The sequence below is a fragment of the Trichosurus vulpecula genome, chromosome 8, assembly GCF_011100635.1.
Source record: "Trichosurus vulpecula isolate mTriVul1 chromosome 8, mTriVul1.pri, whole genome shotgun sequence".
Classification (NCBI taxonomy): Eukaryota; Metazoa; Chordata; class Mammalia; order Diprotodontia; family Phalangeridae; genus Trichosurus; species Trichosurus vulpecula.
In genome coordinates, this window is record NC_050580.1 from 148571174 (window position 1) to 148594888 (window position 23715).

Consider the following 23715-nt stretch of genomic DNA (forward strand, 5'->3'; position numbering starts at 1 on the left):
TGCAAGAAATGGGAGGCACACTTTTCAGAAAGCCATAAAGGCCAGTATTTGATTAAAACTTGATCTGAAAGAAACTGGAGTGGGGGAAGAAAATCTGGAACTCAAAATCATGTGGAACTGAGTGTTGTAAACTAAAAATAAAAAATCTAAATTAAAAAAAAAAAGAAACTGGAAGACCCAATGGAAAGTTTTGATTAGGAGGAATAGTGGACGTGGAGATAGAGTGATAGAGAAAGAATCTGAAATCTATATTGAGAGAAAATGGTTACTTTGGCAACCACATCTTCAATTTTGTGGAGAAAAGGTAAAACAGTAAGCATTTTGTTGTTCAGTCGGGTTTGACTTTGTGATCCCATGAATCATAGCACACCAGGCCCTTCTGTCCTCCACTACCTGAGGCTGTCCACGTTCATGTTCATTGCCTCCATGACACTACCTGTCTCATCCTCTGCCATCCCCTTCTCTTCTTGCCTTCAATCTTTCCCAACATCAGGGTCTTTTCAACTGAGTCTCATCTTCTCATTATGTGGGCAAAGTACTTAAGCTTCAGTATTTGTACTTCCAATGAATAGTCTGAATTAATTTCTTTAAAGTATTGACTGAATACGGATGCAATAATTAAGAAATTCTCCAAACAAGACTGAGACTATTAGTGAAAGGTACCTAAAGGGAAATTTTAGTGGTACAATCACCCAAAGCAACGGATTAAGAGAAATGGGGGACATGGAGAGAGATGAAGTGAGAGAAGAAGAATCTGAAAACTAGGAGAGAAATTTGTTACTTTGAAGATGCCCTCCACTCCTCTGAAACATCAAACGTTCTAAGACCAAACGCAGACCATAGACCACTCATTTGTTGTTAACTACATTCATTGCCTCTACTTTTAGGAATTGGCTCCTGGGTTAACTCCAACTTCTGGGATCATAAGTAAACAGATCAACAGAGCCAACATTTTAAAAATATCTTCTGTTAACATTCAGATTATTATTCAGAAATTCAAAAAACACTGAAACAATAGGGCAGTTTTATTATAAGAATCATCTGCATTTTATTTCTATTTTTACAGAGTAAATGATTGAAGCCTGATTTGTCTGTGTACAGCAGGGATAGTTGATCTGCCAAAGAATAGTGTGGTGTCAGAATGGGCATCTGAAAAATAGTCATGCGGCTTATCCACAGTAACAAGAAAATATTCTTCTGTCTGATCATCAAACGTGATAAAACCTGAGAATGTTACATACATTAAAAGAATAGGTACTACCTTATAATTAAGTCTTGCTTGGGAAATGGTCTTTTAAAAAAGTGCCTGGAGGTACAAATTGTCCAAGTAATAAACAAAAGGGCATCTATTTAACAAAGAGTTAAACAAATATATCAAACGATTACAATTTGGTGACTTTCATAAAAGCTGCTAATCAGGCTCAATGACGCACTGTTCGACAATTTCCCGTAAGTTGGGGTTCTCCATCGCAGCTGCTACTCTCTCCTTGTCATTGATTTGTTTATTTACTGCAAAATACAAAGAATAATGTTAACGGATAATAATGTCAACAGGTGGAGGCAATCAACATTGTTTACACCCAAGGAATCAGAGTACTCAACCATCTGGGCATTTATAACTTAAACCTTGACTTCAGTTTTTACCACAGCGTGCAACTGCTATAGACAGCCTTCTTGGTGGAATTACTCCTTTTCTTTCTTTTTTTGTTTTAGAAAATCAACCAATCCACAAGCATTTATTAAGCACCTACTACGTACCAGGTACTAGACTAGGTCCTGTGGTCCATGATTTCATTGGTTCCGGAGTATAATTAATTGTTTTCCTATCACTGATTGGATTTCATGGATTTGTGGTAAAAGTGAATCTTTTAGAAAATAAAGCATAGCCTCATCCAGCTATCTGAATATAGTACTCACTACAGCCCCAAAGGCAGGACTCGGTGGAAAGAACAATGGACAGCAGACCTGGATTCAAATACTGAGTGGCTGTGTGGACCATCGAAAAGCTGCTTAACCTTTTGAAACCTAGCTTCCCCTTCTGCAAAATGAAGATAGAACTTGCCTTATTTATTAATAAGGCTACTGTAGAGAAATTGATTTGCAAACCTTAAAGCGATATTAATGCAGGTTATTATTCTTACCACCCCAAACACGTTGTTTAAAAAAGGCACATTCCACTGTATTCCGGGCCTGGGTCACATGAATTCACATCACTACAGTACTGTTAACAGATTTGTCAATTATAAAAAATAATTTTTAAAAAAACAGCCTGAATGGATTCAAGGTCACCTGAGTTCTAACAAGGCCTTCTCATTTCTCTAATAAAGGGGAAGAAACCGCCTCATGCTGGCACTGGGGCTTCACAGTTTACAAAGTCCTTTCACATCTATTATTACTGAATTTAAGTCTCACAACAACCCTGAGAAAACTGAGACTCAGATATTCTAGGTGATTTTCCCAGGATCTCACAGAGCATGGCAGACCTCCCACTTATTAACCCCAGGACCTTGGATCCCAAGTTCAGCTCCCTCTCCATTAATGTCACATGCCCTTATTTGCCACAGGACTACCCAAAATTCAATTCACTCTGGGACCAGGCTTGCTCAGTCTCTAAATTACCATGGATAAAATCCCAATTTCAAAATGCCTTAGGTTTCTCCACCAATGAAAGAGTAACCAATACATGCCTTGTTACTTCATGCACATAACTACCCTGTAAATATTTGCTGGCTAACTGTATGATTCAGTATTCACCACAAAAGACTAAAATATCCATTTTTATAATGTTTCAGAACCACTTACTATCTTCTTCTGTGGAATGGGTTCCTTCAGAAATGTAGATTTCCAACTAGAGATAAAGAAAATGAAACACAAACATTAAAGCATTTAAAGACAACAGGGTTAGGTATGGCAAGTCACAGGCTAAGAATCTGGGGATCTGAGTTCTATTTATGCCAATATAGAATTGTGCAGCTTTGGGTTAAACTTAAACCCTCAGTATTGCAATTCTTTTCTAGAAATTATGGATTAAAAAATAAAGCCAGCTTTTCAAACAGCCATCAAGAATGATTCATTAAATTAATACAAATTCTTTTGCAAATAACAAGGCAGACTGCACATGATAAACAAAAGAAATTTCTAACACAGAAAACCTGAGAATCTATTATTTACTTCTTGGTGAACACTGAGAGTGACTATATACATACATGCTTCTGGCCTGAGACAGAACCACAGCACCAAAGAATATCAGTGTTGGAAAGGACCTCAGGAAATGAATCTCTGGTTTAAGCCCCTCCTTTTATAAGTCCTATAAGTCTCTGAGTGCCTTTACTGATGGAACACTTGCTTCATCTCATCTGTGAGCATGGTACATCAGATGCATAGTTGCTGCACTAAATGACTGATAAAAGTTCAAACTCCACCGGCTCACAGGTCTCTCACATGACTGGGCAACATGAGTTATCTGTCATCAGTCATAGAGAAGTAAACAAGGCCTCGCAACTTGAATGCCATTTAGAATGGTTGGTCAAAAATGTTCTTCCTTACCTTATGTTTGAAAGGTAAACACCTCTGAAGCTTTACTCGTAAGCAAAGCCCTGTGAAAAATAGAGAAAGGAATTATGTTGACAAGCTTTGAACAAAGCGGTCAGTGGTGCCTCTGTGACAGCAGTCACTGTCATGTGTCCGACCATCCTTATGTGACAGTGGCTGTCCCCTGGAAGACTGAAAGGAGGCATGCTGGGTGGGTGCCACTGATAGTGACTCATCCTAAACTGCTTAGTAAATTAAGGACCACATAAAAGTTAGAGACAAACAAGTAGAGTTTCCACATGCTACAGGAAATCACAAGAAATCTGTCAAGTCTGGTGTTCTCTATGGCTACAGAGGACAAATTCAGGATTAATGCCTTCTCTACTGGATGTTCTTAGGGCAAACATTTAAAAGTAAAAGAGAATTCAACACTTATCTAATAAATCTGGCCTTACATTTTCTAACCACATAAGGTCACTCAATCAAACAACTTTTTTTTGTTTTTTGTTTTTGTGGGGGGAAGGCAGGACAATTGGAGTAAAGTGACTTGCCCAAGGTCACACAGCTAGTAAGTGTGACAAGTGTCTGAGGCCGAAATTGAACTCAGGTCCTCCTGACTCCAGGGCTGGTGCTCTACTCACTGCGCCACCTAGCTGCCCCCAAACAACTTTTACTAAACTGCTCAAATCATGAACAGAGACTTTCAGGCTGCAGAAATTTAAAGTAGGTGACAATGACACGTATACAGACTGTGAGTGAAAAGGCTACACATTATAGGTATCTGAAAACGGCATGGTAGATAGACTGGCGAATTTCTAGTCAGGAAAACCTGAGATCAAATCTGGCCTCTGACACTGACTAATTGTGTGACACTGGGCAAATCACTTAAACTCTTGTCAACCTCAGTTTCCTCAAATCTGTAAAGTAGGATGATAATAGCTATTACATAGGGTTGATCTTCACAGATCAAATGAGATAATGCAAGGAGATAAAGCACCTTAGAGAGTTATATAAATGTGAGCTTATTATACTAGCAAAGATGACTTGTAAATGAGAAGTGACGTCAAAGATACCATCAAGAAACTGGAACAAGAGAAGGAAGTGGCGAGGCATGTAGTCAAAACGAAAGTGTGGATTAGAGGTGGGCAACCCACAGTATTCATGATATATTAAAGGAGCCAGAAAAAAAGCTTCCAGTGCATTGGGAAGGTCCTTCATGGAGGATTTTTTAAAAAAAACCCATAAATAAGAGTCACACAGGATGAGAAAGTACAAAAGAGTGGTAATCTACCCCACTGAACAGAATCCCCACAAGGAAAAGACCATGGATCCAACACAGGTTCCACAGTGATATAACACCATTTCCACTTTCCCAGCCTTATTTCTCAGAGAAATTCATACATCTTGGCACCTAGTAGATGGTACTGTTGGGGTACTGTTAACCTGCTAGGAAAACTTCCAGGGTTCAAACAAGCAAAAAATGACCATGACAACTCCACTTCATCCTAATTCTAGGCCTGCTACCTTTATAGCATCGTGAAATCAATGTGTGTTTGGTCTAAGTACCATCAGCTATGCTACAAGAATCATTTAAAAAGAAATGAGAAAATAAGAAGGGTGGGAGCACAGACCAACTCAGCAGGAAAATATTACTTTAAAAGCGATGTACATGGTTAGTCTTAAAGAAGGTCTATAAAAGCTGTTCTTTCTCCTATGTGTCCTTTCCCAAATTAGTTATCCTCAGATGACATATTCTAATCATAAATAGCACCTGATTTCAACTGCAGTATTTCTTGTTCAGAATGTGATGAAATTATCTTCCAGTCCAAATCCGTCCCTACCTTTGTTTGGTAATTTCAACTTAGTTCAACTATGGTGAATGCCTCCCTACAGGTGGGCGTTAATGTCTACTTCCTAGTACAAAAAGCCAATCTAGCACATCAGCCATTTTAACACAATATTCACAGCCTCAAATTTCAACAATGACCATATTAGCCCACACTAAAACCCTTGAAGTGTATTCAAGGACTTTACAAATACAGTCAGTGATTGAAGACCTCTTGAAAGTGCCAACAAAATAACTGAACTGCTCTTTGCCCAAGAAGAGTAAGAATCCGAAATATCATCTCCTTCCAAATGGCTGGTTTATACAGGACTTTATCTAGGTTGTGGCTTAGTGGCCTAGAAAAAGGTTTCTGATGGCTCTCACTACTCCCTTTCTCCCTTCCCCTTCCTCAGTCTCACTTCCCTTGTCTGCTGCATATTTCTGATATAAATGAAGATGAGAAGGAAGAGTGAAAGGACCATCAAAAACTGAAGGGGAACAAGAATAAAATATTAACTTGGAAAGTGCTCCTGGAGACTATGTGGTCACACCAAAACTGCACCCAAAGGTACTTGTGGTCTACTCAACTATTTCACAAACTGCAATGTGGCCCGCAGAACTACACCAGAGATCACTCATTTGGGTCAATTTCTGTTTGACACAACGTATGTGATAACCTAGCCATCCATACAATTCAGACTTAGCACTTTCCAATGCCCTGACATGTGCTCACACAACTGGTTAATAGGGAGGTTCTTGGCCACACTCCAACAGAGGAGAATACATCTCAGGCAAAAACTTTTCCAAACTGAAGACTGACAACAGAAGCTACTCAAAACATAACATTTAGGGCTAAAGGAGCTTTCTGAGATCATCTGGTTTAACTCCATTTTATAGAAGGAAAAACCAAGACCTAGAAAGGTTAAGTGACTTAGGAGCAAAGGAACATTTAGAGCTGGAAGGGACCTTTGAGGTCACCTGGTTCAACCTCCCCAATTTTACAGAGAAAGTGAGGCCCTGAGAAGGGAGGAGAGCGGCCTAAAGTCACATGATGAGTAAATGGCAGAACTGGCATTAGAACTGAGGTCTTCAGTCTCTAAACCCAGTGCTGTTCTTATTATATCATGCTCTTGCCACATCTAACCTACCTTAGCTAACACACAGGGTTAAGCATTTATTTATTAGCACTCCCTCTTGACACCTCCCCCCCATACTAGAGATTTCCTCTGGTGGTCTTAGCTATTCCACCAATATCCATTCACTTAAATGCTATGTATTTTTTTCACCTCCTCACTTCCCTTTCTTCTTAAATAACTAAGTGCTTACATAACTAACACCACAGACACTATTAGATAACATGGAAAACATTGGTAAGCATCTAGCTAATACACAGCTCAAAATTTATCTTTCCTTCCTTTCTTACTTCTCATTCTATGAACCTTTCTAATGAAACTAGAGGTGACAGACTCAAGTTGCGGAAAGAAACATTTCTGAACACAGTCAATTTGAGAATTTGTTTTGCTTAACCACGCATATTTTTTTTAAGGTTTCTTTAAGGTTTTGTCTTAAAAGCGAGAGGGAAGCTAGGGATAGGGTTGTCAAAATCAGAAAGAAAAAGGAAAAAAGACGGTTATGGAAAGATGGGTTTTTTTGTGCTTAAAAGAGAACAGAAGGAAAGCCCAAAGGAGCCAGACAAGCAGGACAGCATTTTAAATAACCCATAGGATTTATTACCTAATTTTTTTAAAAAGCAAGTTGTACATAATAGAGAGGAACAATTTCATGTATTATTCTCACACTCAATTCTACTACATATATGTAAATGCTCATTTGAATTGCTATTTAAGTTCAGAATAAAAGAAGTTCAAAAAAAAAGAATAAAAGGAGCTTTTTTTTAAACTATAGAACAACATTCTATGGAATAAGCAAGGGTGCTTTAGAGAGCTCTTGATCTTGAACGGCTAATTATAAAACCAGTGTAATTAATTAAATCTGTTTAATTTTCTGTTCAAGTTTTACTTAACGTGTTTCATAGTAATTAAGCAACAGCTTTCTTTAAAGTTTCAGTGGCAGTTTATAAACATAACAGGTGCTAAAGGCTCTCACTAAAGGATATTAGCAAGTCAGGGTTGATAAGTAAACACCTATGTTGTATGTTGATTTATAAACAAGGGGAAGGGACAAGCCAAGAGTCTGACCCTTGGGTCTAAGAGCACAAGCTCTAGCAAGTCCCACCAAGCCTGAAAGGCTCAGGGGAGGCCCTGGAGATGCCCTTTAAGTCTGCTGCCCAATGACCAGCCTTGATAGAGGATGAAGAAGGTCATTACCAGAAAGGAAGGCCACCAGGTGATAGGTTTGGTTTTTTTTTTCAGTCACAGAAACCTCCAAAGAAATCCTAATAAGGTGGAGAGAAACTGTAATTTGTGTAGATAGAGGAAACATTTACACCAATAGAAATTATAGACCCTTGAAGTTAGGAGAGCATCTTAAAAGGGTGAGAAAGAAAAAAAGCAAAAGCCTAGAAGCACCTCCTAGCCTTGGTAAGAAAAAGGCTCCTAGTATTTCTGAGAGACAGAAAAAGAAAGCAAGAGAGATGTAAGCAAAGACATAAGTAAAATTTAAAAATGTTTTTATTATGGAGGAATTACCTTAGAAAGCAGCAAACCATGGAAGGGACTAGTTTCTCCCTATTCCTGCAAGCTACGTCTCTCTTAATGCTGCCCAAGATCAAATTAATTTTTGGTTTTTTGTTTTGAAAGGAAGTAAGTTTGTTCTTGCTACCTTTGGCTTGAGTATCACCTCTATTTTCCAATATCCCTCTTCCCATCTCCTTCCTTATAAAGACAAAAAAAAGAAGAAGAAAAAATAGCTCAATTGGTTCTGCTTAATTTACTCTGCATCAGTCTACAGAAGTCTTCCCATGATTCTCTATATTCTTCCTATTCATCATTTCTTAGAGACCAATAACATTCCATTCCATGCACATCCCAAAATCAATGGTCATCATTACCCTTTCTGGCTGCCACATCACACACTGCTGGCTCTGGCTGAGTTTGCAATCCAGAAGTCTCCCCCAATTCAGATCCTTGACAGAAAAACTAGCATTAAAACGCACTGTCCACATGCTCTACTCATGAAGTTTGGCTTGGAACTCAAGTGCAAGGCTTAACATTTCTGTCTATTAAATTTCATAGGATTAGTTTCAGTCTAGATTTCAGACTAGACTTTCGAGTCCATCAAGATTTTTTAAGATACTGATTTTGTCATTCACAGTGTTGGCCACTCCTCCCAGCTTTGTGCTATCTGTATATCTGATGAGCATGCCATCTATATCTTTAACCAAGACACTGACAAAAAATGTTAATTGGCACAGGGCCAAGCATGAAATATATGGAGGACTCTACTCAAAGACTCCTGCCAGGCTGACACTGAACCATTGAGAACTACTCTGAATTCAGCCATTCAACCTGTTCTGAATCCATCTAATTGTATGATCACCTCCACATCTCTCCATCTTTTCCACAAGAATAGCATGAAATCTATTATGAGAAGAAGATTTGCAAACTATTTCTCCAACATTACCCTATAAGTTCAGTAACCCTATCAAAAAAGGTAATAAGATCAGTCTTTCATGACCTATTTTTGATGAAGTCTTTCTAATCATAATTTCTTTTTCTTGATATTCACTACCCATCCCTTTAATGATTCATACTAGAATTTTCCTAGGAATTGAAGCGCAGCTCACTGGCCTATTATCTTGCAGATTCTGTTCTCTCCCTTTTTTGAAAATCAAGCCATTAAATGCTATCCACCTCTGGAGAAAGAATTAATGAACTCTGAGTGCAGACTGAAGCATACTTTTATTTAAACTTGATTTTCCTCGGGATTTTTTTGTGTTCCTTTGCAACAAGGCTAGTAAGAAAATATGCAAGATTTCACATGTATAGTCAATGTCATGCTGCTTGTCTTCTCAAGGTGTGAGGAGGGAGAGAATATGGAACTAAACTCTTTTTAAATGAACGTTAAAATTTTTTACATGTAATTGGAAAATATTAATGAAATAAAAATATATTTAAAAAAAGAAACACAAGCTATTTGCTCTTCTCCAATATTGTGATATCTCTCCCATTTTCTATGACCTTCCAAAAATCACTATCAGTGATTTAGCTATTATACCCACCGGTTCTTTCAAGGACAGGTAACTAGAATTTGTCAAAGGCAATTAGATGCTCTACTACTATTTCCTTATTTTGGAGTGTTAACTCCCTATTAACTACCTTTGTTCTATTATTTCAAGTCAAAGGCCATTAACTTTGGCAGAAAATCAGAATGGAAATAAGAAACGACCAGCTTGGTCATCTCTCTGCTGTTGGTTTTCATTATCCCACCCATCCTCCAAGCAGAAGTCCTACCCCAGATAGCTTTTAAAAAATACTTTTTTGTTGTCCTTATTTTTCCTTGGCAATTTCTCAACTCCTTCTGTAGTTTAGTACTAAGAATATTTTTGCAGGACTGTGCATGCTTACCTATATTCATCCTGTTAACTGCCCTTGCATCCATCTTCTGTACATCTTAAAAATACAATTTGTTTAATGGGCTCCCCGTGCATATCTATTAGTATCTCTACAAAAAAATTTTCTTCCTTCACAATGGAATTGCCTCCCCTTGTGTCTTCAGAATTTCATTCTTAAGAGTTTTCTATCTCACTTAGGCTAACTTTCTCTGTAGAATTTATTTCATAGGATCCTGCCTATCCTTCCTATGAACTTTTTGAAATCTACTTTTTCAAAATCTATCATCATGGGATCACAGATTTAGAACCATAAAGGATGTCAGAAATCATCTAGCCCAACCAGTTAATAAGTAGCATAGGAATTATTTCAAACCCAAGTTTTGTGACTTCAAATTCAGTGCTCCTGACACTACACCAGGGTCTTTCAATGCTGTGACAAAGATCATTCCTTAAGTCTAAGTACCCTTAACACAAGGTAAAGGACAAGTGCCAATCAATAGAGGCTTTTGATTCAAAAGTAAAGGAGGTGATTAAAAGGAGCCTAAAACTGCTTTTATTAAGTTGGGAACAGATATAAGGGAAGAAAATAACTAAGAATAACCACTAAATAGAGAGTGGAGAAAAATTCCCAATTGAGTCTTGGAGTTAGGTTGCTTTAAAAGTTTGTTTGGCTTTGCCCAAAGGGCTATAAAAAGGTGCATACCCTTTGACCCAGAAATACCACTTCTAGGGCTATATCCCAAAGAAATCATACAAGTGGGAAAAGGACCCGTATGTTCAAAAATAATTATAGCAGCTGTTTTTGTGGTGGCAAAGAATTAGAAATCAAGAGGATGCCCATCAATTGGGGGATGGCTAAACAAGTTGTAGTAATGAATGTAATGGAATACTATTGTGCTATAAGAAATGAGGAGCAGACAGACTTCATAATAACCTGGAAAGACTTATATGAACTGATGCTGAGTGAGGGCAGCAGAACCAGGAGAACATTACACACAATTACAGACACACGGTATCTCTGATGACTAACTCTGATAGACTTGGCTCTTCTTAGCAATGCAAGGTTCTAAGACAACGCCAAAAGACTCATGATGGAAAAAGTGATTCGCGTCCAGAGAAAGAATTACAGAGTCTGAATGCAGACTGAAGTAAACATTTGCTCTCTTTTTTTTTATTTTTGTTTTGTTTTTTCTTTCTCGTGGTTCATTCCACTGGTTATAATTCTTCTTTATAACTTGACTATTGTGAAAATGTTTAGTGTGAAGGTATATGTAGAACCTCTATCGGATTGCATACCATCTTGGGTGGGGTGGGGCGTGGAATCTGAAACTCAAAAACTTGAGGAACTGAATGTTGTAAACTAAAAATAAAAATAAATAAATAATTTTTTTAATTTTTTGGAAAATATGTACTATGATATTTATTTACCTTTAGCTGTATTAATTCAAGAGTTTTATTTTTAATACAAAGCATCGAAATCCATGGTTATAAATCTGTGGCACCTCCAGCAGACAGCCACTATCTGAGTTTTTGGGAAGAATACATTCCTTATAGTTTGGATCACATCATTCGGGAACCAGTTAGCAGAATACCTAAAGTATAGGGGCAGTTATGTGAAAAATAAACGAACTCCTTCTGGAAGCTAAATTTGCAAAATTAAAATTATGAATGACAATTCTGTCATAATGAACAACAAAAAGATGACTATTTGAACATTACTGAACATGCATGCTTCACAGAGTAAATAAATAGCTTAGAAGAGATGGTATATTTTTATAAAACTGGCTACGCAGCCCCATTAATGGCTCATCTTAAACAATGAAATATAGCCTTGCAAGTGGAAAACATACCACAATCACCCAATTTGCTGACTCATTTCTGTCTACAAATGTTCTTTGAAATGTAACTTTTTGCTAATAAGAGTCCACATGCAAACCACAGTGAGAGACAACAAGAGGGGGACAGAGGTAGCAACAGTAGTGAGCTCTAGAAGAGAAAAAGAGACGTTTGTCTCTACTCGAACATTCAAAACGAAGAAGGATATTAGACTCATCTCCATTTACGTGTCATTGGGTACCTTGAGCCCAGGGGCAAAGGGAGTACTGTTAAGGCTGTTCTGGTACTTTAACTCAGTTAAAGTTAAAATTTAAAGGACTGTGAAGGACTTTAAGCTTACCAATAAGAGTGGCCAGAGAGCAATGAGGTACTGTGGGTGTGAACCTGATAGTAACCAGATAATCTTCTTCATGTATCTCCTTAACTTCCACACAACTTTCTGTTACCACTTCCAGTTCTTCTAAAGTATTGGGCTTCTCTGGGTCCCGGATGGTTCGAATTAGATCTGAAAAATGTATCACAGAAAGTGAGTCACTTACTGACAGAAATACTCTAAACCAAGTAACTGCTTTTTAGTTCTTGTGCTGTCCTCTTCCCTGCTCTCTTAAGCAACCAGTATAATAACTAACCAGGCTTCTGGCATGCACTTTCATTGCTAATTTCTTTTTAAAAGAATTTTTTTTTGCTAGCTTTTTTGTTTTCTTGGGCTGTTACATCATGTCCAGTTTCTGAGATCTTAAATTTAGGAAAGTCTTTCATCTTTAGGTTGATAATGAAGAAGATACACAGGTAAGAGGAAGTATTGTGGTTGCTGAGTTGTTCCAGTCATTTCAGACTCTTTTGTGAGCCTTTTGGGGGTTTTCTTGGCAAAGATACTTGGTAAAGAAGTGGTCTGCCATTTCCTTCTCCAGTTCATTTTACAGATGAGGAACTGAGGCGAACAGGGTGAAGTGACTTGCCCAGGGTCACAATGAGGTCAGATCTGAACTCATGAAGATGAGTCTTCCTGATTCTAGGCCCAACACTCTTTCCGCTGTGCAACCTCGCTGCCCAAGAGGAAATATGCAATGCTAAGAATGGCCAAATAGTTCAAATTTAAAGGAAAGATCACTTTTACCTTCTGAAAAATTAAGATTTGATACTCAGGTGTGGAATCCATAGGATCACAGATTTAGAGGTGGAAGGGACCTCTCAAAGGTCTTCTAGTTCAATATCTTCCTTTTACAAATGAAGAAATTAAAGCTCAGAGAAAAGTAGATTGCCTAAGGTCAGATAAACCATAAGTGGCAAAGCTGGAATCCAAACGCAGGAGCTCTGACTCCAAATCCAATGTTCTTCTATTGAGCCATGGTTTTTGTTACACATAACACTGTTACTAGCTACATAATCGAGGAATGAAGCCCCTAGTGTAATAAGAAACTATGCCTTGAGAGCTACTAACAGGAAGAGTTCTCTTTGTAAAAATGACTAAGGATTTTGGTTCTGAGAACCCTAACAGGTGAAGGAAATGTTGCCTTGCCCTAAAAAATAGTGTTATATGAGGGGTGGGGGTGGGGTGGGTTCCTGCCAAAGTCAACAAACCAACCAATCGAAAAATATTTATTAAGCACCTACTATGTCCCAGTTATCATATTAGGTACTAGGGATACAGGTACCTAGGATGAAACAATCTCTACTTGCAAGAAGCTTAACAGAAGAGACAAACAGAAGAGACAACAAATGCATACATAAAGTGAATAAATAAATAAAAACATATACAAAGTAGTGAAGTACAAAGTAGTTTGAGAGAGAAGGCACCAGTAGTTGGGGTGAATCAGGAGAGGTTTTGTGTAAATGATGTTTAAAAGAAAAGAGGGACTCCATGAGACAGAGGTAAGGAGGGAGTACATTATAGCCGTGGGAGATAGCCAGTGCGAAGGCATGGGAGATGGAGTATATGAGGGAGAGTAGGAAGGCCAGTATGGTAGATTAGAGAATGGGAGGGAGACTAATGCCTAATGAGGCTATAAAGATAGGTTTGGGCCAAGTTATAAAGGGTTTTAAAAGATAAACAGAAAAATTTATATTTTAGCTTAGAGGCAATGGGTAGAAAGCATTAACAACTTTTTTTTCATAGAATCTGGCAGAGAAAGGGAAGAGAGACTAGAAAACAGCTTGAGGGGATGGTGAAGTCTGGTAAAGGCTTTTTAAGGATATAGGAGATTTGGCTATTTGAAAGCAGTAGGGAAAGAACTAGGAGACAAGGGAGATTAAAGATTTGAAAGAGTAAGGATTGTTGAGGATGGCTTCAAATGCCACTACATAAATGCAACAAGTTTATGAGCTATAAAGTGAATTAAGATTCCTAATGCAAGGAGGCAAATTCTACCTTATTGAGACTTTGCAAAAAACGGAACAGTTTACTTTATTCGAAAAAACAAAATCCATAGAATGGTGCAGGGGAAGAACTGTACACAAAGAGGTATGCTCATGTGAGAATATCCAGTGGATTTCCACATAGTGGAAAGGATTTGAGTTAAGATCAATGGAAGAAGAGAAGCATTATCATCATGAAAATACAACACCTAGATCCAGAGAGGGAAGAGAGAAGAAATTCAGGAAACAAATCATAAATCACACATGGATAGGTGATATAGGGGCTTCATTTATTTAGACATCTGCTGGAGCTCATCGTCTGTCAAAAGTAGGATGGAGACGGAGATAGGGAGTGGACCTCTGAATTCACTGATCCAGGGAGCTCCTGGTGAGGAGTTTCTTTTACCAATGTAAGTCAGCCACCGTTCAACAACTTAAAGAGTCTTAGAGCACTTAATATACATTATTTACTCGTGCAATGATAATTTCCTCAAAAAGAAGGGGAAGTGTTATAAGGGAAATATTTTGGAACCCATTCTGAGAAATAAGGAGAAACTGATCACTGAAGTGTAAATAGTAGGAAAATTACCTTGGGGGGAAAATTACCACCTATGATACTGCTGTTCAGTTGTTTCAGTCATGTCTGACTCTTTCTTGACAAAGATACTGGAGTGGTTTGCCATTTCCCTCTCTAGCTCATTTTACAGATGAAGAACTGAGGCAAACAGGGCTAAGTGACTTTCCCAGGGTCATACAGCTAATAAGGCTAGATTTGAATTCATGAAGATGAGTCTTCCTGACTGCAGGCCTAGCACTCCATCCACTGCACCACCTAGCCTCCCAGATGGGGGGAAAGCCAGGTATACTGTCTGACTAACACAATGCATTTTGGCAAAGAAGATCTCAAAATACAGCTAAGATCACCAGCCGAAAATTCTACAGAATCAATTCCTCAAGACTGGAAGCCCTTGAGAAGGAAATTCTGAAGAGGCAAAAAGAAAGGAAGAGATGTCTAAAGAGACCAATGAAAAAGGAACTCAGCATATCTTAAAAAAAATAAGTATAGAACAAGAAAAGCAAGGACAGGTAATGGAGAACAACAGTGTGGCACAAATAGTGCAAGAACAGTGTCAAGAGGACTAAAGTTCGGATTAAGCTGAGGTGGTGGAGAAATACAGAAAAAGTGGATGCTCAACAACTGTGGAATGGCTGCACAACCTGTGGTATATTAAGGGAGTATTATTGTACCAGAATAAAATGAATGTGGAGAATTCAGAGATACCTGGGAAACCCTGAAGAGATGATGACTAAAGTAAGCAGAATCAAGAGAACAATTTACACAATTACCACAATAGTGCAGAAGAACATATTACTGAAAGATAACAGAACTCTGATCAATACAATGCCCAAGCTTGACTCCAAAGAACTAAGTGTCCTACCACCTTTCTCCTCTTAGTAAACAGATGGTGAACTGTAATCAGGGAATGAGGCATAGCATAGTCAGACATGGTCAATGTGTTGGTTCATTTTCCTTAAATATAATTATTTGTTATGACAGAGAATGGTAGGGAGGAGTCATTTAGAAGTGACATTAAGAGAATCAATAAAACATTTCTTAAAAGGTAAGCATGACCCAAAAAAAGCCTCTGGGACAATTTTAAGGAGGAGATTAAAAAAAAAAGGATATGGGAAAGTTCAGGGCAAACAAGAGGACAAGTAAGTAGTGACTGAGAGAAGGTGGAACTCCATAACTGACAAAGGACTGGAAAAGGGCAAATGTTCATTTTTAAAAAGGGAAGAGAATGAAATATGCAAACCATAGGACAATGAGCATGACTTTTGTTTCCTGGTCAGATTCTACAATGTATTATTAGAAGGACTCTTTGTGAGGATTTAGAAAAGGAAACTTCAACCAACCTCAATTTCCTTTTCTTACAATCACCAGATTGGTCAATCTGAGGAATGCCAGTTTTATGAGTATAGACGAGTATACTTAAGATTTTAGCAAGCACCTAACGCCATCTTTGTGAACAAGATCTCTAGCGAGCATTAATTAAGAGCATTTAAAAATGAGCTGAAAAAGTAAATCTAAAGAATAGTCATTAATGGATTGCTGTTACCTTAGATGAAGGATTAGGTGACATATTAATCCAATCTGAGTATGAGATAAAGCTGGAAGGGCTAATATACTAATTAGGATTCAAAAATATCATGACAGGCTAATATCGGCCAAAACTAATAACACGAAATTTAACACAGATAAATGTAAAATCCGACACTCGGCTAAAAGCCAGAACCTGGCTTACAGTCTTGCTGACCCATATCACTGCCTCACAATAGACTCACTGCTATCTCCCCGAATATCCTGGCATCCCAGTTCATATCCTCCAAGCGTCACAAGACTTCTATTTTCTCTATACCTCAGCTACAGAGGCAAGGTCACACTCAAGGCCACACCACTACTTATAACTATCCTATCTCTACGAACCATAACTCTGAAAGACCTCTGTCCAATGATAATTTCTCATCCTTCAGTCTATACTGGCTCCTTCCCTTCCCGGGATTTATCCCAGGCCCTCCCTTTTCTTTTTTCCTACATTATTTTACTTGGTGATCTCATCAGCTCATATGGATTCAATTATCATTACGCCAACGATTCTCAGATCTACTACTATCCAGTCCTAATTTTTCTCCTAAGTTGTAAATTGGGATTTCCAAATGCCTATTAGAATCTTACACTCAGCATGTTCAAAACTGGGCTCGTTAACTTTCCCCTAAAACCCTCTCCTTTGTCTAACTTAACTATTACTGCCAAGGGCACCACCAATCCCTAGTATTCAGGCTCATGACCTTGTAATCTCATTTCCCTATTCTCCTTCAGCCCCCCTAATCAATCTGTTGCCAAGTCCGGTCATTTCTACCCTTGTATATCTCTCATACATGCCCCCTTTTGCTCCTCTGACACTGTCACCACACTGATGTGGGCCCTTATCACCTCACTCCTGGTCTACCACCATAGACCCTACTGGTTGGTCTCTCATTGCTCCAATCTATCTTCCACTCAGCTGTCAAACTGATCTTAAAACACAGATCTGACCCTATTCAATAAGCTCCAGTGGCACCCGATTACCTCCAGGATCAAATATAAAAACCCTTGTTTGGCTTTTAAAACCCATTGTAACCTGGCTTCTTCCTACCTTTGCAACTGTCCAGTTGTCTTACACTTTACTCTCCTCCACATACTCTGTGATCCAGTGACACTGGACTCCTGGCTATTCCTTGCATAGTGCATTTCATTTCCCGACTCCAGGCTTTCCCTGGCTGTCCCCCTTGCCTGGAATGCTCTCCCTCCTCATTTCTCCCTCCTGGTTTCCCTAGTTTCCTTCAAGTCTCAATTCAAGTCCCACCTACTGCAAGAAAGTGACTTCCCTAAGACTACCCCCAATTTATCCTGTCTATATTCTGTTTGAACACTGTTAGTAATAGCTAACATTTATATAGTGCTTAGTATGTTCCACACCCTGGGCTAAGCACTTTGCAATTATTATCTCATCTGATCTTCAAAACAACCCTGGGAGGTAGGCGCTATTATTTTACAAATGGGGAAACTGAAGCAAACAGAAATTAAGTGACTTGCTCAAGGTCACACAGCTAATAAGTGTCTGAGGTGAGGTTGGAACTCAGGTCTTCCTGACTCCAGGCCCCATGCTCTATCCACTGAGCCACCTTGCTGCCTCTTAACATGGTTGTTTGCATGCTGTCTCCTTCATTAGACTGTGAGCTCCTTCTACAGTGGGGAGTGTTTGGGTTTTTTTGCCTTTCTTCATCTCCCCAACATTTAGCACAGTGCTTATCCCATAGTAGGTACTTAATAAATGCTTGGGGACCTACTCTACTTCTGCCTGATTGCTCCTCAATCCAGTCTTCACCCTCACCCTGACCTCCAGGCCCTCTCCACTCCTCACTGTTGTTTCCCTCTATTAGCCAAGTCAGCCATGCACTGCGACTTACTCTTGATATCCTCACTCAATCACAAATGTCACCTTGCCAATCAAAACCCACCCCTGGTTTACCACCTTCCCATTCCAACCCCCTTTTGATATTCCTAATCACTTGCTGCAGAATGTTATACAAGAAGCATCTGGGTTCACTACAGCTCTGTTTTGTCTGGACTTAGGATTTTATTACTGTAGGAAACTCCCTATGTATAAGTCCCCTCTGCCAACACAGATGAACAGTTCACCTCACAGAGCTGCTTCGCACACTGACAGGTTGCAAACCAATCTCAACTGGGCGATCGTTGTTACCTCATTCTTCAATGACCCTTCATCATATTCTCCACAGTGGCTCTTCCGAATCCTCTTCATCACTACTCTCCCCTCCCTTTGAACTACTGACCACTGCCCCTTCCTGTATGTGCTCTCTTTTCCCTTGGCTTCTGTGATATTGCTATCTCTTGGTTCGCCTCTTACCTGTTTGAATGCTCTTTCTCAGGTTTTTTATGTAGGGGTATTTCTCAAGATTTTGCCTGGTGCTCTTTTCTCTCTATATAACCTTCCTTCTGGCTATTTCATCAGCTCGCATGGGTTCAATTATCCTCTCCAAGAAGATGACCTCAAAATCCACATATCTAGCCCAAATCTCTCTCCCCACTCTAGTTTTGCATCACTAACTCTCCTCACGATCAATCTATCTAGTTTGCATCACTAACCCATCTCAAATTCAAAATGTCCAAAAGAGAACTCTATCTTTCCTCAAAACCCTCTCCTCTTGCAAATGTCCCTCCTCCTGTTGAGGGAAACACCATCTTTCGCCTTATTCAGGTTTAGTACCTCGGAAACATTCTGACTCTTCCCCCTCTCTCAACCTCTAGATTTGATCAATTACCAAGTTTGGTTGACTTTACCTCCACAACTGCTCCAAAATTCATCTCCTTCTCTGCACTCAAATAATCACTCCTCTAGCTCAGGCCTTCACCATCTCTTTCTTGGACTGTTACAAATACCTCATAATTGGGTCACCATCCCCTCTCCAACTCATCTTTCGCAAGGCTGCCAAACTGCTATTAATAAAACAAAGATCTTACCGTGTAATTCCCCGACTCAAATATCTTCGGTGGCTCCCTATTGCCTCTAGGACAAAGTCTTCAGCCTGGCATTTAAAGCACTCTACAATATGATTCCTATCTAGCTTTCCAAAAGTATTTCTTAATACTTTCTTTCACAAACTTTTTGTTCCAAACTGACCTCCCCCTTGTTCTCTATATCTGACATTCCACCTTCTGTCCCAGGGCCATGGTTTGTTCTATGACTACATTCTAGCTATGTTTGGAATGCTTTCCTTCCTCTCTTCCACCTGGAAGAATCCCTACTTTCCTTCCAAGATGCCCTTTCCCACAGAAGGATTTCCTTATCCTACCAGCTATTAATTCTCTCTCCCTCTTGAAATTCCTTTTACTTACTTTTCTATGTATAAGCAGTATCCCCTCCAGTAGAATGTAAGCTCCTTGAGGGCAGGGCCTTTGATTTCTGTCCTTGTATTTATTCCCAATGCCTAGCAGTGCCTTGATTATAGCAGGTTATTAATAAGTGTTTGATGGATTGAAGATCGGCTTCACAAGTCAGAGGAAGGTATGACTAGACAACAGATTATGTGAAAAACATCTAGGGATTTTAATGGGCTGCAACTCCATCCAGTCTTATAGCAGCCCCCCAAAAAGCTAATGAAGTCTCAGGCTGAATTAAGAAAGCAATAACATGATAGCACTCTTCAAGGACCTAAAGGCCTGTCGCTTGGTTAAGGAGAAGAGATTTGCTCATTTGGGCCCACAGGACAGAAGCAGGAGCAATGAGTGGAGGACTAGGCCCCAAAGAACAGAACTTGAAGCAAGGGGATATAGGGAACAGAGACAGGAAAATCTCCTTATGGTTAAAAATAGGATAGATTTTTAGCTGATTGGTAGTATGTATTTTAGTCTCAAGTTTCAATGTGAGCTGGCTGTATGACCTTGGGTGAGTCACTTAACCACAATATTAAGTTTTCCCAGTAGAGGTCCTATTCATCATTTTATCAACCAATCAATTAGTATGTATCGGGTGCCTCCTATGTGCCCAGGAGTTTTGTGCTATGGGGAATACAATGAAGAATTGGACATGGTTCTTGCTCTCATGGAACTTACCATCTAGTTTGGAAAATAAGACATAAATACCTAGAAAATTAATAATTTAAGGTACTATATGCCCCAGTGGTTCAGATAAGTACTAGAAGAGTTAAGAAAAGAGAGAGTACTTCATGTTATGATTTACAAAAGTATTCTGAAAGTGAAAAGTGCTTTTACTTCAAGGGTTTCCCAAATCACAAAAACAGAGGGAGTTGGACTATATGACTCTCCCCCTCCTCTCCCACCCTCTCCTTCCCAGGTCCCTACTGGCTTAAAATTTATGATCCTATAAATAGTCACCTTTTATTATATTTTTCCCAGATCCAAGAAAGCAACGGTCTTCCTGCCCTGATTTCCTCTGCTTAGTGGTTAGGCATTTGGATAATTTGTTTAGATCATTTCTCAATGACAATCATCTATAGCAGGAGTTTAAATAAGTAAGTCCTACTCTCAAGTAAAGTCCTCTCCTGCCCTCAACCTCCAGTGGTACTTCCCAGCCCTCAGCTCCTATAAGTCTATAGTTCTTAGCTGAGATAAAACAATATTATTTTCACTGAAGATGAAAGGAACCTGTTGGACTCACTCCTACCCCCCCAAAGGCTAAAACGCATCAACTCTCACCTAGATCAATGACTCAGAGCTAGAAGGGCCTTTCAAGCTCATCTAGTCTGCTCCTCTCATTTCACAGAGGAGGAAACCAAGGTCCAGAGAAATTAAGTGACTTACTTGTCCAAGGTCATTCATAGTAAGGAACAGAGCAGCATTTGAACTCCAAATCCAGGACTCCTACTGTACTACACTGCCTCCTCACTTCCAGTCTCTTCTTTCTCTCTTGCTAAAATAAGCTTCCTGAAGCACTGGTGTTGGGCCACATCAGTGACTTAGAGCTGCTGGAAGGGACTGCAGAAGTCATTTAGTTCAGCCCCTTCCTTTTGTAGGTGAAGAAAAAACAATTACTAAGTGTCTGAGCCAGGATTTAAACCCAGGTCATATGACTCCAAACCCAACACTCTTTCCACTGCCTACTGCACCCCAAATTGACTATGTCTCTCCCCTGCTCAAAAAACTTAAATGGCAATTTTTTACAGCATAAAGTACCAACACCTTAGATATTTAAGCCTAGCTATCTTTCTGGACCAATGCCTTTATTCCCTCCATGTTTCTGCCCAAATGGCCTACTTTCTGCTCCCAGGATTTGGCAATCTACCTCATACCTCCACACCTTTTGCACAGTCTGTTGTGCATCCCCAGAAGAGAATCCTCACCTCCACCTTTTAGAAACCTTGACTTCCTTCAAAATTCATCTCAGGTGCCATTTCCTAGCTCTTCCTGATTGCTGCCTCCCTCCAATTGTTTGTTACTGCTCAAATAATTATCTAGTCACCTCTTGTACTCACCTAAAGAATCTGAAAACTGTTTATCATATGTCTTTGTATCCCCAATCCCCAAGCACATCTGACCTTGTCACACACATCCCCATTCAATAAATTCCAAGAGTTCCTTATCATCATTTGATAAGATCAAAAATAAAATCCTCTATTTGCATTCAAAGCCTCCCACACCTGGCCCCCTCCTACCTCTCCAGGCTTTGTACCTTCTACCGCTCCTCACCTAATCAGACTCAGAGACGTTGGCCTCCTGGTTGTCTCTCAACACACTCCATGTCCAGGGTGCCTGCATTTTCACTAGCTCTTCTTTGTGCCTTGAATTCTCTCCGTCCTTATCTACAGCTCATGGCTTCCTTCAAGAACCAACTAAAACCCCGCCTTCCAAGAGAAGCTATTCCTGATCCCCCTTAATGCTGGCGCCTTCCCTCGGCTGACTGTCGCCAATTCATCCTGGCCGTGCATCGTTTTGCACATTTCCCCTACTTTGCACAATCTCCCCTACTACAAAGTGAGCGCCCAGAGGGCAGAGGACCTAGTACTTTTCTTCGTTTCCTTGGCGCTCGGCACAGTGCCCCGTACACAGCATGCCCTTAACAAGTGCTTAGTGACTGACAGCGCAGTGCCCATAGTAGAAGCTTAAATGTTGTTTGAGTTCAACTGAATGCAAGTAGTCACTTCACCTTAGATAAAGGACACCCCCCTCAGGTGTTGATTGGTCCAATAAAGTGTTGCTGGGACCCTCAGTTCAATTTCAGTAGAGTGCGTGTCTACAGACTGGAAACGGGAATGGACGATTGAGTAGCATTTGGTGCTGAGGGTCGGGTCTGGGCGGGGGGAACTTGGGGACACATCCTGCTCCCCTAAGCATACACACTGCCACGGACACAGAGCGGTGCGGTGGGAAAGGACTTCTCCGACCCTGCCCCCCACCCCCACAGCCCCGCCGCCCCAAGATGCCCAATCCCGCCAAGCGCAGCCCCGGAGGAGGAGAGTTACCGTAAACCTCTAGCGCTTTCTCTTCCATGATCCGGGGCTGCCGGGCAGCTCCACGCTCAGAGCGGCCCGAGAGCCACAGGACTCTGCTCAGCGCCCAGGAAAGCAGCCCGGACACTTGCTCCATCCTCCCGCTCCGCCATCCCTGGCGTCGGTCCCACCCGAGCCACCGTCTTCCCACCACCCCAGACGAGATATTTCAATTTCCTGGTCCCAAGGCGGTGAATCGAGGAAGCCTAAGGGTCGTGGGGAGGGGAGAATGGAGGTTCGGGCGCGCTAAGGACATAGGGAGCAGTTCCACTGGGGACTACAGATCCCAGAATGCTTTGCTTCGCTTCAGCAGGGATCAGGGAAGTGAGGATCATGGGGGAGGAGGGCGGTTGCCATTAGGCGCGCGGCGTGTGGGGAAGCGCAAGGCCCATCCGGTGAAGTAGACCTGGAGCGGTGTATTCTGGGATTTGTAGTTTCCACCCTGAATTAAACCTAGCTCTTCTCTACTGTCACCAGCTCTCAAATTCCACGATCTCGAGTGCCTACGCACCATTACCAGAGGCAGACTGTTGTGTAAAAGAGAATGTATGCTCCTCTCACTCTATTTCACGCATCCTGGGTACCTCACTCCCGAGGCAACAATGGGAGACAAGCATCCGTTGTGGAACTTTGAGAGAGCCTGCTGCCCTTTCTCTGAGAGCCATTTCCGGGAAACCTTTTTCTCACTTCCTGGCGGGGCCGGAAGTGGGTTTCCGTTGCTATGCTAACTAAATCTTTTGGGAGCCACGCTAGCCAAGGGAGAGGGCGAGATTTACAAGCATCTCGTTATCTTTGCCCTCCTCCCCAAGATCTTCTCTGCTCCACTCCTCTGCAGAGCCCTCACAGCTTCCTTAACCATTCACAAGAATTGATTGCCTTTGCCTGATCATCAGGACTGCAAAAATAAGCAAAATGCCCCATTCCACCCACCCACCCTCAAGCCCAACATTTAAATTTATGCAGTCCCTGTAACCTTTTTGACCATTGTTAGGGTACTCTAGAAGATTATGCAATTGGGAACATATGAAACATTTCAAAAATTCGATTCAGCAAGTATTTACCAAGTGCCTACCATGTGGTACAC

General features: G+C 40.4%; 1 protein-coding gene across 1 annotated transcript; it reads right to left on the reverse strand.

Annotated features, from left to right (window-relative positions):
- Nucleotides 1-1019: 1019 nt before the first annotated feature.
- On the reverse strand, nt 1020-22893 carry CIAO2A (cytosolic iron-sulfur assembly component 2A). The gene is made up of 5 exons (XM_036769501.1): nt 22605-22893; nt 12046-12210; nt 3547-3596; nt 2803-2848; nt 1020-1509 (listed from the first exon to the last, which is right to left on the reverse strand). The coding sequence occupies exons 1-5, from the start codon at nt 22726-22728 to the stop codon at nt 1412-1414; spliced, it is 483 nt and encodes a 160-aa protein (XP_036625396.1). The 5' UTR covers nt 22729-22893; the 3' UTR covers nt 1020-1411.
- Between the last annotated feature and the right edge of the window lie 822 nt (nt 22894-23715).

What these genes read in the sequence shown, in the direction of transcription:
- CIAO2A (XM_036769501.1), bottom strand. Translation starts at nt 22,728, where the DNA reads ATGGAGCAAGTGTCCGGGCTGCTTTCCTGGGCGCTGAGCAGAGTCCTG. An exon ending in GTTTACCTTTCAAACATAAG is followed by an intron (nt 2,849 to 3,546) that starts GTAAGGAAGAAC and finishes CTTTATCTCTAG; the next exon opens with TTGGAAATCTACATTTCTGA. An exon ending in CCATTCCACAGAAGAAGATA is followed by an intron (nt 1,510 to 2,802) that starts GTAAGTGGTTCT and finishes TGTATTTTGCAG; the next exon opens with TAAATAAACAAATCAATGAC.